The sequence below is a fragment of the Palaemon carinicauda genome, chromosome 22, assembly GCF_036898095.1.
Source record: "Palaemon carinicauda isolate YSFRI2023 chromosome 22, ASM3689809v2, whole genome shotgun sequence".
Classification (NCBI taxonomy): Eukaryota; Metazoa; Arthropoda; class Malacostraca; order Decapoda; family Palaemonidae; genus Palaemon; species Palaemon carinicauda.
This window is the reverse complement of record NC_090746.1, coordinates 56,649,770-56,664,153: the sequence shown is the minus strand read 5'-3', so window position 1 is coordinate 56,664,153 and position 14,384 is coordinate 56,649,770. Positions and strand designations below refer to the sequence as shown.

The 14,384-nt window shown below is 47.0% G+C and overlaps 1 protein-coding gene across 5 annotated transcripts in view; it reads left to right on the top strand.

Annotated features, from left to right (window-relative positions):
- The window catches only part of phr (photorepair), a 163,864-nt gene that overhangs the window by 76,122 nt on the left and 73,358 nt on the right, over positions 1-14,384 (top strand). For all 5 annotated transcript variants that reach the window (XM_068346262.1, XM_068346259.1, XM_068346257.1 and 2 more), the window contains one exon: positions 6,077-6,279. In XM_068346262.1, coding sequence (XP_068202363.1) covers positions 6,077-6,279 — 203 coding nt within the window. The remainder of the gene's footprint in view (positions 1-6,076; positions 6,280-14,384) is intronic.

Below are 14,384 nucleotides of genomic sequence, written 5' to 3'. Positions count from 1 at the left end.
AGATGCCTTTCCTCCCGCCAACCCTCCCCATTTACCCAGGCTTGGGACCGGCACCAAGGTGAGGCTGGCTTGCCCCCCTCAGTGGCATAACGTTAACTGGAGTTTGATTATAAAGTGTAGGAAATTATTTATTATGGCTCTGTCAGTGAGTAATCAATAGAGACTTGGCAAAGAAACAAAGATTTCATTTGTTACACACACACTCACACATAGAGAGAGAGAGAGAGAGAGAGAGAGAGAGAGAGAGAGAGAGAGAGAGAGAGAGAGAGAGAGAGAGACCAACCCTGCTCTAATGCTCCAGCTCACCAGCGCGCGCGCGTACCTACTTCCCTGAGCTCCCATCTTCAACAAGCGCAGAGAAGACAACGCTCGCCGACGACTATCCGCTCGCCAACGCATGGGAATGTGTCTCAACCCTGGCAGACCCAGGCAGAATCGGATATACTACATCCTCCTCCAACTTCAAGGAAGTCGCGCCATCTACCGAAGGAGAAGGTAGGTACTCACAACATGGAACAGGAACGGAAAGGTAGGTGTTCGCCTCCTGACCATCAGTCCTCTCACCGAAGAAGGGCAGAGTAATTTCCCACAGGTCTCCGTCACCCCATTCCCCTCCCTGCAAATGCATTACAGTACGACCGCCAGGGAAAGAGGGAAAGGGCTCTCCCGGCGAGTTAAGAATCCCGAAGATTCAAGCACCAAAGGCAGGCCCACTGTATCAGACAGCTCCAGAGAAGACTCCTCAAAGGGAACCTTTGGTTCCCTTCCCTTCAGGGGATCTTTCAGACAGCGCCTTTATCAGCAAGCAGCCCTGGTTCGGTGCCATTGTCAGGGCGGTAGTGCAAGCTTTCGGACCTGCCTTCCCAGCTCTCTTCGGAGTCCTCTGCTAGCCTTCAACACCCTTCGGCACTAGCAGAGCCAAAGCAAAGAACCTCAGCTGCCTCTCCCCAGAAGAGGAAAAGAGGAGTCTCAGATATCATTGCATCCTCTAGAGTGAAACTGACTCCTGTGCAGCCTTTGACAACAAGGCCAAACCTCCCTGGTACTCCTCCCAGATGCTCTCCTGGCTCACCGCCTCCCCAGTCGATGGATCCTCTTGAGGAGCGTGTCAGTCTCTTCCCTTCCACCTTTGGAGGAAGACTCTCCTCGCAAAGAGAGTATTCCATCACTGGTAGAAACCAGGAAGGATAGACCTACTAAGCCCTCCATGTTGGAGATGTACCTTCTACCCCGCAAGGAGTCGGATACTAAGACTCTTCCAAAGTCCTCCACGAGGACTTCCAGCCCACAGGAACAGTCAGTCACTCTAGGAATGACCACCACCCTCCCCAAGACGAGCTCTCAGGAGTGGATGAAGGAGACTTCGCTGCTAGTTCCACCTCGGAGGGGAAACAGAAAGAGTCAAAGTATGCATTTTGGCAAGTTCTGACTCTAATGAGGCTTCGCAATGGGCTAGCCGACCCAGAGATAATCACCCCCTCCCCCCCGGAGGGCAAAGACACAGTCCTAGAACGTGTCTTTGGCACTCAGAAGCCCTCAAAGGCCAATGCAGCTTTGCCCTGGTCTCAGGGGCTGAAGAGTGCCCGGGCTATTGCCCTACAATCTCGGATTTCTCTTCCTCCCTTCGTTCGGGCTCATCTTCCAAGCTCCTCCCACCTCCTTGCATCCAGCAAAAGAGGTACTACGAGGTCTTGGGCGAGCCTCCACCAGCTCTTCCACTCCATTACTCTCTGGAAGAGCTGACCAAGGGAATCTCTCTAGAGAGACTCTCCAATCGTCAGGTCCCGTTCTTGGCAACGGAGTTTCTCAATCAAGAGAATGTCGCAAAGTATGCCATGCAGGCTACTTTGTGGCTAGATCTTTGGTTGGGGTCTTAGGGAATCCTGGTACGGACCGAGGATATTTCCAAGAAAAGTACCAGGAAGGCTATGGAAACCTTCCTCCTCTCGGGTACTCGTACCATCATGTTCCTAGCCCACCAGGTTTTGAACTTGTGGGCTAATACCAATCTTAATCGTCGGGACCTAGTATCCAAGAGGTTCCATCAGCAGGTCCCTAACGCTGAGATTCCTAGGCTCACAAACTCCTCTCTCGAGGGGTTCTCGTTGTTTGAGCCAAGGGACGGGGAGCAGGCTGCAGAGAGGTGGAGGAATTCCCAACAGGACTCTCTCCTCCACAGGTCCTTAACATCCCGGCCCTACAGACCACCAGCTCTTCAGCAGCCGAACCTAATCAAAACCTCAAAGAGTAAGACAACAGCAAAGAAAACTGTGTCTAAAAAGCCCTTTCTGACCAAGGACAAGAAAGGCACAAAGTCCTCCAGGTGAGGAAAATATCTTAGAGGGAGTGGCCACGGCTGCAAACGCTAGGATAGGCACTTCCCTTGCTTGTACTCCAGTGGGGGAATGCCTACAAAGTTGCTGGAACAGGTGTAAGTAGCTCGGGGCCGTTCCCTGGACAGTCTCCGTGATTCGTTCAGGTTATCGCGTCCCGTTCATGTCATCTCTCCCTCCCCTGATCAAGGATCCAGTATCGATAGACTCCTTTTCGATGGGATTAGCAAAGGGGCTAACCCTTCTTGCAGAAGTTCAGACCATGTTGGAGAAGGGCGCTCTCCAAGGGGTCCTCGACGACTCCCCAGGCTTCTTCAGATAACTCTTTCTTGTGAAAAAGGCGTCTGAAGGCTGGAGACCAGTCATCGACCTCTCAGCTCTGAACGAGTTTGTCAAACAAACTCCGTTCAGGATGGAGACGGCTGACCCAGTCAGACACGCGGTAAGACCACAGAACTTCTTGTTCACACTGGACCTAAAGGACGCGTACTTCCAGATCCCAATCCATCCATCTTCAAGGAAGTACCTAAGATTCAGCCTAGACAACAGGAAATACCAGTTCATGGTACTGTGCTTCTCCCTAGTGTCATCTTGGGCACACAGGATTGGCACCTGTCTCCTCCATTATCTAGACGACTGCCTGATCCTAGCAGACTCGGTGGCAACCCTTCTTCAACACTGAGACAAACTTCTGAGGCTTTGCCAAGATCTGGGGATCATGGTAAATCTCGAGAAGTCCTCCCTACATCTTACATTGACGTTTACACCTTTCCCCCGTTCTGTCTGATGAGGAGGGTATTCAACAAGGCCAGAACATCAGTCAACCTCTCAATGACCCTCATAGCTCCGCTATGGCTTCATATGGAATGGTTTCCGGACCTTCTGCAACTCCTGACGGAGCCTCCAAGAGAACTCACTCCACGAAACGATCTCCTCAGACAACCACACATCAACATCTACCACAAAACCGTAGCTTTGCTACGACTTCACACCTTGAGACTATCAAGCATCTCTTCACTCAGAGAGGATTTTCGCAACAAGTTTCAAACAGGATGTCTGGATACCTGCGGAAATCTTCAGCAGCAGTCTACCAGGCAAAGTGGAATGTCTTCTGTGGTTGGTGTCGTGGAAGGGGTATCTCTCCACTCGATGCCATTATTTCAGCAATAGCAGAGTTCTTCGTGTATTTGCATGAAGAAATGCGCCTTTCAGTCTCGGCGGTAAAAGGCTATCACTCAGCCTTAAGTCTCGCCCTCAGACTGAATGGAATGGACATTTCTTCATCGCTAGAACTTTCCTTACTTATACGGAGTTACGAAGTTACCTGTCCTCAGTTGGAAGTGAGACCTCCCCCATGGAACGTGGCTCGAGTTCTCCAGTCTCTAAAGAGACCTCCCAACTAACCATTACGCGTGGCAACAGATCGCCACCTGACTTGGAAGACGGTGTTCCTGCTTGCTTTAGCTTCAGCCAAACGAGTCGGCGAACTTTATGGTCTCTCATACGATGTCGCCCATTCAAGGGGATGGGGAGAGGTAACGTTCAGCTTCGTCCCTGAGTTTGTTGCCAAGACTTAGAATCCAGGGGTGGCAGATCCCAGATTCGACTCCTACTGGATTACGAGCCGCCACTCTGTAACAGATAACCCAGACCATCTCTTACTCTGCCCAGTAAGGAGTTTGAGGCTTTACCTCAAAAGAACAGCAGCAGCCCATCTCCGAGTGCCTGCACTGTTCGTCAGCACAAGGAGGAACAAGAGGAGGATCACCAAGAACACCATCTCTGCTTGGATTTGTAGGGTCATACACCATGTCCTGAATCCAGATCTTCCTCCGTCACATCGCCCCAGAGCCCAAGATGTCAGGGGCGTAGCTATGTCCCTGGCCTTCAAAAGAAACTTTTATGTGACGCGGGTTTTACAGGCTGGGGTGTGGAAACACCCAACAACTTTCACAGCCCATTACCTGCAAGATTTGACTCACAGGAGGCTTGATACGTTTTCTATCGACCCTGTGGTGGCTGCAAAACAGCTGGGCTAATACCTCAAGCTCCTTATTGGACAAGTAGCAGAAGGTTGAGGGTACTGTTACCTAATTTTAGTGTGTGTGAATGAAAATGTAAGACTGGCTCTTATTCTTTTCTTTATCCTCCCCTCTCTTGGGGAAAGCAGCAGCCTGGGTTCTCTGCACAATCTGACCTCAAACCACTGCAGGTAAACCATGTTCCCTTTTGTACCTAGTATTGAATCAATATTGTTGCGTCCCTTTATCCTGGCGAGGTGGTATTGGAAAAGTCTTGGTTACAACAGTTTTTCCTACAAAGACTGAATAACTTTTACCTTGACAGTCACACTTCTTATCTCACCAAACAGCATGTGTAGGCTGCAGACCTTACGTAGTAAGGTTTAGCGAGGTGTCAGGGACTTCTTATATATGGGACCAACCTACTCAAATAAGAAGCCCCTGGGTAAAGCCAAAAAAAAAAAAGCCAGATTGGTAGGGACGTCCACCTTCCTAATGGATGATTCACCCCCTAATAAAGAGTGTAGGTTTTTATTCCAGTTACGGAACAAATGACAAATTCGGTGATATGTATTTATTTTTCTTAATAATACAAACCTTTAGCTATTTATACAAACTTACCACCAACCCTATCCACCTTGAAGTTTTACCTCCAAGCAAAGTGAGCTCAATCACAGGTATGTGAGTAGGAAGGGTAGCGAGCTACCCCCATACTCCCACCCCCCTGCAAACTAAAGTTTAATGGCTTGTCCTTTCAGCTTTGCCAAAAGTAATACCCCTCATAAATGGCTAAAGGTGTGTATCGTTAGGAAAAGTACAAATTATCTCCGAATTTGTCATATTCACAGAAACTTTCTTTATTTTCAGCTCTGATTACCCAGGCCGTGATTGTAAGAGGATAACGAGGTGCAAGGGTCCCTCAAGGTCAACCTGTACGGAACATAAGATGCCACCATGTGACAGTTAACAGCCTGTTGGTTTGTAGACTTCCACCCACCTAAGGGTGAGTCTCCTTTGTAAAGAGCGGAAGGTTTGTATTTTGCGCTGGAACAAATGACAAATTTGGAAGTCATTTGTATTTTTCCTAGCAATACAAACCTGGAGCTCTTTACACATACTGACCTGCCAGCACCTACCCCCTGAAAGTCCTGCCACAATTACAGAGGTGACAGTAAGTCGCTAGTGCTGGTGTGAGCGGGAGGGTTAACTTACCTCTCTCCCCTCGCCAACTAGCAGTGGGTAGTTACACCCTGACGAAAAAAAAAAGCTTATAGGCTGGTTTCAGCTTCGCTGAAATAATACTCCATTGTAAAGAGCTTCAGGTTTGTATTGCTAAGAAAAATACAAATGACTTCCAAATTTATCATATTTTGTGAAGCCAAAAGGCTATTTTTGGGGGGGGCTGGGCAGATACAAGATACAAAATATTTAGCTTGAACCTTAGACAACTGTGGAAAATCATTCTCCAAAATCCAATTTTAATTAATTTTCTTAGAATTTTTAGACATTTTTTCTTTATGATTTTTTTTCTGGGAATACTTGAATTGTTTTTTAACCGTCATTAATCTTATGGCAACAAGCTTTTTGCATTCTTGGTAATTAAAGCATTTCAGTTCATATGCTAGGATGGTATGCTTTCCTTTGGTGATGATAAATGTTGTGATTAATTTATTTTGTATACTGTAAAGTAAACTTGCCCCTGTGCATTGCTTTCCTTTTTAGGTCTTGAAGAAGTGGAAAAAGAATGCCAAGAATTGATTATAGAATTTCATCTTCTTTTGGGGGAACCTAAAGCAGTTCTTCCTGAGTTCATCAAGAATCACAGCATAGGTGGTGTGGTCACAGACTTTTTTCCTTTACGAGATCCTTTGCAATGGGTAAAGGATGTTCAGGAGGCCATCCCAAACAGTATTCCAATGTGCAAGGTGAATTTTGTTAATTTTTTATGGCTATGATATTATTATTGTTGTTGTTATTTTTGTGGGTAGTACGCCCACTTTTAGGCATGTCTTGTTGAAATTTATTACAGCATCAACAGCATTGATTTTATACAAGACCAGCATAGATACCCGGCTTTGCCCAGGTGTAGGATTAAAAAGTAATGTCAGTATATGCTACTGGTGGATTCATGTAAGTTATCTCTGTGATGACTTATTCTGAAGCACATAAGTTTTTTAACATCCTAGATACTCTTATCGCCTAATATTTCATTTGTGGAAACTGCAACCGCGAAGATGAAACATTTCCTATTTGTTCTGTAACTAAATACTAACCCTTTAGCTATTTATAGAGGTATTACTTTCAGCGAAGCTAAAAGACTAGCCATAAGACTTTTAGCAAGAGTTAACCTCCCACCCGCTAGTTAGCGGGTGGGGTTGGGGTAGTAACTATTCTTCTCACTGACGCACCTGGGCTGTGAACCTCTCTTTACTTTTGGCTCGGGGAGAGAGACGTTTCTCTTAACCACTCCAACTTACGGGGCATTTGACTTAATTTTCTAAATCATAAATTTTCTTTTATATATAGAAAAACATTCTATATCTTTTTACAGTTAGGCCTCGTTTTTCCCAATAGTTAGGTTACAAACACAGGCATGAAAAGCGAATTTTTGCGAATAAATACTGCACTAGGTAGGGCTAACTCCTAACTGCCCCTTGCCACAAGTGGGCGCTTTATCTGATGATTAACACAGTAAATACTGCCTAATATTGTTTTAATTTGGTTTCTACAACAGTTTATAATCATATGTACAGTGTACAATACATTTGCACACATGTACACTATGTACTGGACACGGTAAGGTTACAGTACAGTACTGTACAGTGGTACCTCTACATACGAATTTAATCCGTTCCACAACCGACTTCGGATGTAGAAAATGTTCGGATGTAGAAACGAATTTTCCCATAAGAATGCATTGAAATAGGATTAATCCGTGGTCGAGCCCAAAAAAGTATGATAACTCCTTAATAAATTACTACACATAATTACACATGACAATAATGCGCTCTAAATTAGATAATAGACATGTAAAAAAGAATAATTATAAAGAAATGATAAATAAGAAACAGGTTTTTAGCGTCACTTTACCTTAGAAAGTCCAGCGCAGGTGTCTGTCTAGCTACGCAGAGAGGAGACAGACGGGCGGCGAGGAGGTAGAGAGGGTGACTACGATAAACGTACACTACCGTAACTTATTCTAAATTACACTAAGTGAACTTTAACCTAACTTAGCTCATTTATTTTATTTTATTTTTATATTTTATATTTTTTTTATATTTTCTTTTTTTCTTTTTGATGATTAATTTTAATCACTTTCACTCTACACTTAAAATTAATTGAATTTTTTTCTCTTCAATCTTTGCCGTTTTCTTTGTTTCACTTTCTTTCGCTTCACTCTTTGCCGTTTTCTTTGAACCACTTCCTTCCTATTCATCACGAGTTCGCTTCGTAGTTTTTTTAAAGAAGCTATCGATAGAAAGTTGCTTGGTACAGCTTTTCAGAATGTTTCGAAAATAAATTAGGCAAACATCATCGAACTGCGCAACTACACGACAAACCTGCAATTTTTTTGGATGGTATTTCTCAATGAAGTCGACCACGTCTTGATATTTTCCTAACACCTCTTTTATTTGTGCCGAACCTAACACATGTTCTACCTCCTCAATGCCTTCCTCGTCATCACTCATGTGCTCAGACATAGCATGGAGTTCCTTGAACTCCTCTGTAGTAAGTTCGTCGTGATGTTCTTTTGCAAGTTCACTCACGCTTTTCAATAATTCCTTGCTTTACTTCTAAAGAAAGCATTTCCTTCTTCCTTTTCTCACCACTACCACTACCACTTGCGAAACTAAGCCTTTTAGGACCCATGATTTACGTAAAATACCGTAAAAGGATGAATATAAAAAATCACGATTAAAACACAGTTAATAGCAGAACGCACAGGGCACAACCACACGAAGCCGACGAGAACAGAGGAATGTCCCAAGCCACGCTAATTGAGGGTCTCTCCGAGGTAGAAATGCTGCCTTCTATCGGCGGAAATAAAAAATACACCCATCTACATGTATGGGTATTGTTTACTTCGGGTATCGAAAAAAAATTCGGGTGTAGAGTAGGAACGTGTTCGAATTGTAATTCGCGTGTCGAAAAATTCGGATACAACCAATATGACGAAAATTGCTTGTTTCGTGTGTCGAAATAAAATTCGGGTGTAGAGTCGAAAAATTGCTCGAATTTTACTTCGGGTGTTGGAAAATTCGGATGTAGATACGTTCGTATGTAGAGGTTCCACTGTATTGTGATAAGGTAAAGTTTACTGAGTCATCATCATCCCCTTACTGTTCTGTATAACAATAGTTGTTCCTATCTAGTAATACTGTACTGAAACCTAATACTCGCGTTTCTCACTCTCCCATTAACCCTAACTGCCTAAAGCTAATTTTTCCAACTTTTTCTTTTGCAGGCGTGATTGCCTGTGAGGACCATTACCATGCGAGTTTGTTCAGGCTTGGAAGGGTGCCGATGCAGCACCTTCATGTCCGTTTAGAAGACGGATCTTCACGGTCTCTGCTCTTTGTGCCTGGGTCACTCGTGCCCACGGGTTCACTTGCAATGTGTGTAGGGAGTGGTCGCCCTCCCTGTGGACAAGATTTAGTAGACGGAAGAAGAAGGCTAAAAGAAGCTCTTCCCCTTCGAGGAGAAGGGAGAAGGCTTACTGTCTTTTTCCTCCGGTTCGATCTCCGGCCCTGACTCTGCCGACTGGCTTCATCTCCGGGACAACCCCGCGTGAGTTCTCTTCCTGTTGCGCCCCCCCCCCCTCCACCCCCAGCAGGGCAGTGGTGGAGCCCTCTGCAGGGGAGTCTCTGACGACACCGTTCGTCTGCTGTGGTCCTCCTTGTGGTTGACGGGTTCTCCGTCAAAGGAGAGGTTACAGAAGGTCATTTGTTTTGGTGCGCTTGCACACTCTGGCATTGAGACCTCATCTCCTGCTCTCCCCAACATCCCCCCCCTGTTCCGGCGGGAGGACAGGAGCATTTGAGGACAAGCACTCCTCGGAGTGGTTTATTACAAGATCTTGCGGTGTTGGGAATGGGGTTTGGCTTTGTTCCAGAGGTTGTGGAGGGAGATGATCCTCTATTTGGGTTTGCCCAAAGGGAGGAGATAAGATCTGCATGACCGGGTGGTTTGCCTCCACGTGTTGTTCAGTCCGACCCTCTGAGGAAGGATGACCCAACACTACCTTGTGAATGGCAGGTCCTTTGTCCGCAAGGCAATGTGCCATCGGAAAGTAGAGGTGTTGATCGATCCTCTCACTTGCGAGAAGAGAGATCTTCCCGAGTGTCCCCCCCCCACCGGGGCTTTGCCGAAAGGCTATGGATTCGTCCCTGCCTTGCTCCAGTCCATCGGAGCGCAGCTTTTCGTAGCTGGATAACAAGGATGGGAAGAGGTTACCATCTACAGTAGCCCCTTTCCTTGCCATCATCCCCGTAGGGCACAGCTAAGCGCTCAATGCTATGCAAAACCATTCTTGCAGGAGATCGGTCCGACAGGTAACTCCCCGGAGTTCACCTCAGTCCCATGAAGTTGCACACGCGCTTAGCCCCCTGTTTTACTTCACCCACTCAGGGCAAAATCAAGTGAACAGGAGAGCCATTGTTGTGGGCCTTACCTCCCAGCAAGGTGGTTAGAAGAGCTTATCAGCTGGAAGCTAGAAAACACGAAACCCTTTTCAAAAGTGAGGCTCCTAAACGCGTTTCTGAGACATCGCACGCTGCTTTCCCCAATCCTAGGGTGTAGGAGCAGGTTGAGTTGAGCGAGCTAGCCAGCCAGCTTGTCTCGTTACCCACACCCTTACGACCTATCATGACGCGGTATCTCACCTGTGAGAGGATTGAGATATTCCCCCCACCCTTCTCCTACCAAACGACCAGCGTAACCCGAACGGTTGCTAGGACAGCGGGAAAGGGAAAAACCATCGGAGAACTTGTTTGCCAAAGATGGTCCCTTGTATCAGGACTTAGTCATGGCACTTAAACAAGCGATGGGAATCCCAAACACCAATCCACCTGGGATGACGGCAAAGGTTCCCGTCATCTTGTTGGATCCTCTTACGGGGTCGGCAGTCTTTCGGACCCTAAGCGATATAGCCTAGCTAGAGGGCTACCACCTCCTCCTCCTCCTGTCACCCAGAAAACCACGAGATTTGAGGATTACCTCAAGGCTGAGGTTCCTACGATCAGGGATCTGATCTGGGAGAGGGCAGGAGTGGCTCAGGTCACCACCGCGAGGACGGTTAGGGAACGAAGGACCCCTTCCCCCCAAAAGGGCGGATCCCACTTACCTTCGCACGGAATCGTCTCGTGCAGAGCATAGTAACCTTCCTCCTATGATCAAGGTAGTTTCCAAGGGTTCAAAACCAGCAAAATCAATCAGAGATGATTCCTATCTCTTTGATGAATTTGAAATTTGCTCAAGGGAGAGGAAAGATGGAAAGACTACCCAAGTACTAGCGTTCTATAGATGAACGTCAGACTCGAGGGAACAGTCTTTCGTCTTGGCCGCTGCGACAAGACCTGGGCATAGGGATCTTCCCCAGAGAGTCAATTCGTCTTCTAAGAGAAACGTAGTTGACGACACTCACCCTCCCCGGGCTACTATGGATGTTAGTTCGGGAGAGGAAGAACCTTTTGACAACAATTCGGAACATTCTGATGGAGCGCTCCCAATATCCGCCAATCCGAAGATCACCGTTTTGGAACAAAGAGATGTTGACCGAATCTTTTTGAAAGTTTTGCTATGCATCAAGAAGGTGAACAGCCTGGAAGAACCTGATTATGTTCCAACTGAGAAAAGGATACGGTCCTGGACCAGTTTTCAAGCGTGTCAAGACCCACCAGACCCAAGTTAGCTCTACCATGGGGAAGGCGGTCAAGGCAGTGAAGGAGAGAGCGTATGCCCAAGTGGCAGGTTCATCTCACTCTCTTCGGTCTGTGGACTCCTCAAGTTTACTTCCTCTGCCTTATGTATGGCAGAGAAAGTACTACGAGGTAATGGGAGACGACCTTTCCCCTCTTCCACTGGACCCAGTCTTCCTTGGAAAGACTGACAACGCTGCCAATACGGTCAATATGGAACGGGTTGCAAAGTTTGCCTTGCAATCTGCATTATGGCTGGGCTATTGGTTGAGAGACGTTCACTTTCCTTCTCTCGGGTGCGAGGACTCTCGAATTCTTAACAGAATGTGGTTAACCATTGGGTTAACTGGATCTTGAGGCGACGAGATGCAGTTGGTCAAGATTTCAGAAACAGGTGCCGAAGAGAGAGAAAATGAAGCTGCGTAATGCCCCAATTAATGGACCAGCCCTGTTTAATGGGGAGGACATTGACGGTGTAGCAGACCGATGAAGAAAGGTCAGCCTGGACACTCTTCTCTGACGAGTTGTCTTGTTTCGCGCCTGCCAGCCTGCACGTCCAAACACCGTAAGGAGCCAGAGGAAGAGTGCTCCCAAGAAGTTGGCGAAATGGCAAGACTTGAGGCCTTCCTTTCATCCCAGAGGACGGAAGGGGAAAAGCAAGAAATCCCAGCGAAGTCATCCTCTTTAGGGAGGGCAATCCCCAACCAATCCACTGGTAGGGGAATGTCTGATGAGCAGATGGCAGAGGTGGATTGATTACGGAGCTGACCCGTGGTCAACTTCCGTGTTAGGAAAGGGATACATCATCCCTTTCATCGACTCCCCCTCCACTGACTCAAAATCCATCAACGACAAGGTCCTATGCGAAGGGATCAGCAAAGGACTAGGCCCTACGGGACAAAGTCAAGACCATGCTACAGAAGGACTCTCTCCAGGAGGTCCCAGGAGGGTCCCTAGGTTTTTACAGTCGCCTATTTCTAGTAGAAAAGGCATCTGGAGTCTGGAGAGCCATTATAGACCTCTCAGCCCTGAACAAGTTTGTCGTACAGAATCTGTTCAAGATGGAGACGGCACAAATGGTGAGACAGAATGACTTCATGATCTCGTTGGACCTGAATGACGCGTACTTCCAGATCCCAATCCACCCATCATCAAGGAAGTACCTGCACTTAATGATAGAAGAACAGATATACTAGTTCAAGGTGCTGTGCTTCGGCCTATCCACAGTACATCAGGTGTTCACTAGAGTCTTTAGTGTCCACCTGGACGCACAAGAATGGCATTCGTCTCCTTCATTATCTAGACGATTGGCTGATTCTTGCAGACTCGCAGGAGAACCTCCTCCACCGAGAGAAACTTCTCGCCTTTTGTCAGGATCTGGGGATCCTGATCAGTTGTGAGAAGTCTCAACTGCAACCGGTCCAAGATATGATATATCTAGGAATGAGGCTCAAGACCACACTAGGCAAAATCTTCCTGTCCGAGGACAGAGCGAAGAAACTAAAAGAAGTAGCCCAGGACTTTCTCATGAGAGATGAGTTGCCAGCACATCAATGGCAAAAGTTGTTAGGACACCTAATCTCCCTAGAGAAGTTGGTTCCACACGGCCGTCTCCGTATTCGGTCACTTCAGTGGCAACTGAAGACCTTTTGGTCTCAGCACAGAGACCCACCAGGCACTCTAGTGCCAGTGGGTCCCAAGCAGAAGAGAGACCTTAGCTGGTTAGTGTTAGACACCAACCAACTCAAGGGAGTAGACCTCTCTTCTCCCCCAGATTTGATGCTCTTCATGGATGCATCAAAAGAAGGCTGGGGTCTTATCTGTTACACCTGAAGGCCTCCAGGCTGTGGTCCAAATCCGAAAGGTGGTGCCACATCAACCTTCTAGAAATGAAAGCTGCTTTTCTGACACTCAAGCATTTATATTTTATATCGGCTCCTTCCAGGGCATCACGTAGTGCTGATGAGTGACAACACTACGGAGGTAGCTTACATAAACAAGCAAGGAGGTACTTTTTCACAGCTCCTATGCCAGCTAGCTGTAGAAATCCTCAAATGGATGGAAGAGAACTCTGTAACATTAACAGCCCGCTTCATCCCCGGCATGATGAACGTGCTGGTGGACAATCAGAGCAGGAGGACGCATATAGTTGGTTTCGAGTGGTCTTTAAATCAACAGATAGCCAGCAAAGTCTTGACTTTATGTGGTTTGCCTACAATAGATCTGTACACGACGTCCCTCAACCAGAAACTTCCTGTGTACTGCTTGCCAGTACCAGAGCCACAAGTGTTCTGACAGGACGCCTTTCAACACTTGTGGGACAGGATGGACGTCTATACGTTCCCCCTTCTGACCCTCATAGCTCTGCTGTGGCAGCATGCAGAGTGGTTCCCAGACCTTCTACATCTGCTCGTAGAGACACTGAGAGAACTGTCCCCCACTTCCCGATATACGCAGACAACCATACGTGAAGATTTTCCATCGAACGGTTCCATCACTACGTCTTCACGCCTGGAGGTTATCCCGCAACCCTTTGAAAGGAGAGGCTTTTTGAAGCCAGTTGCAAGACACATGTCAGGATACCTCAGGGACGCATTGACTGTAGTGTACCAGTGTTGAAGTGCTCTTTTGTGGTTGGTGTCGTGGGCAGGGTATCTCTCCTCTCAGTGCCTCTATTCCAACAATAGCAGAGTTTTTAGTGTACCTCAGGGAAGAAAAACTCTATTCAGTATCGGCGTTGAAGGATTACGCTCAGCCTTAAGCCTGGTCTTTGAGCTGAACGGAGTTAACATTTCCTCTTCGACGGAATTGTCACGCCTTGTTCGTAACCTTGAGCATTCTTGCCTTCTATCGGAAGTCAGGCCACCTCCGTGGAACGTTGTCAAGGCCTTACGTTCTCTGAAAGGAGCCCCTTACGAGCCTCTCCGGCAAGCCTCAGATAAGGACTTAATCTCATTGACTCTGCGAGCAGAGTCAATGAGCTTCATGGTCTTTCCTATATGACATATCCCATTCAAGGGGATGGGGCAGGTCACTCAGTTTCATTCCAGAGTTTGTTGCAAAGACTCAAAATCTGGCAGCGGCTAACCCTAGGGTTCGGCCCCTTCCAGATA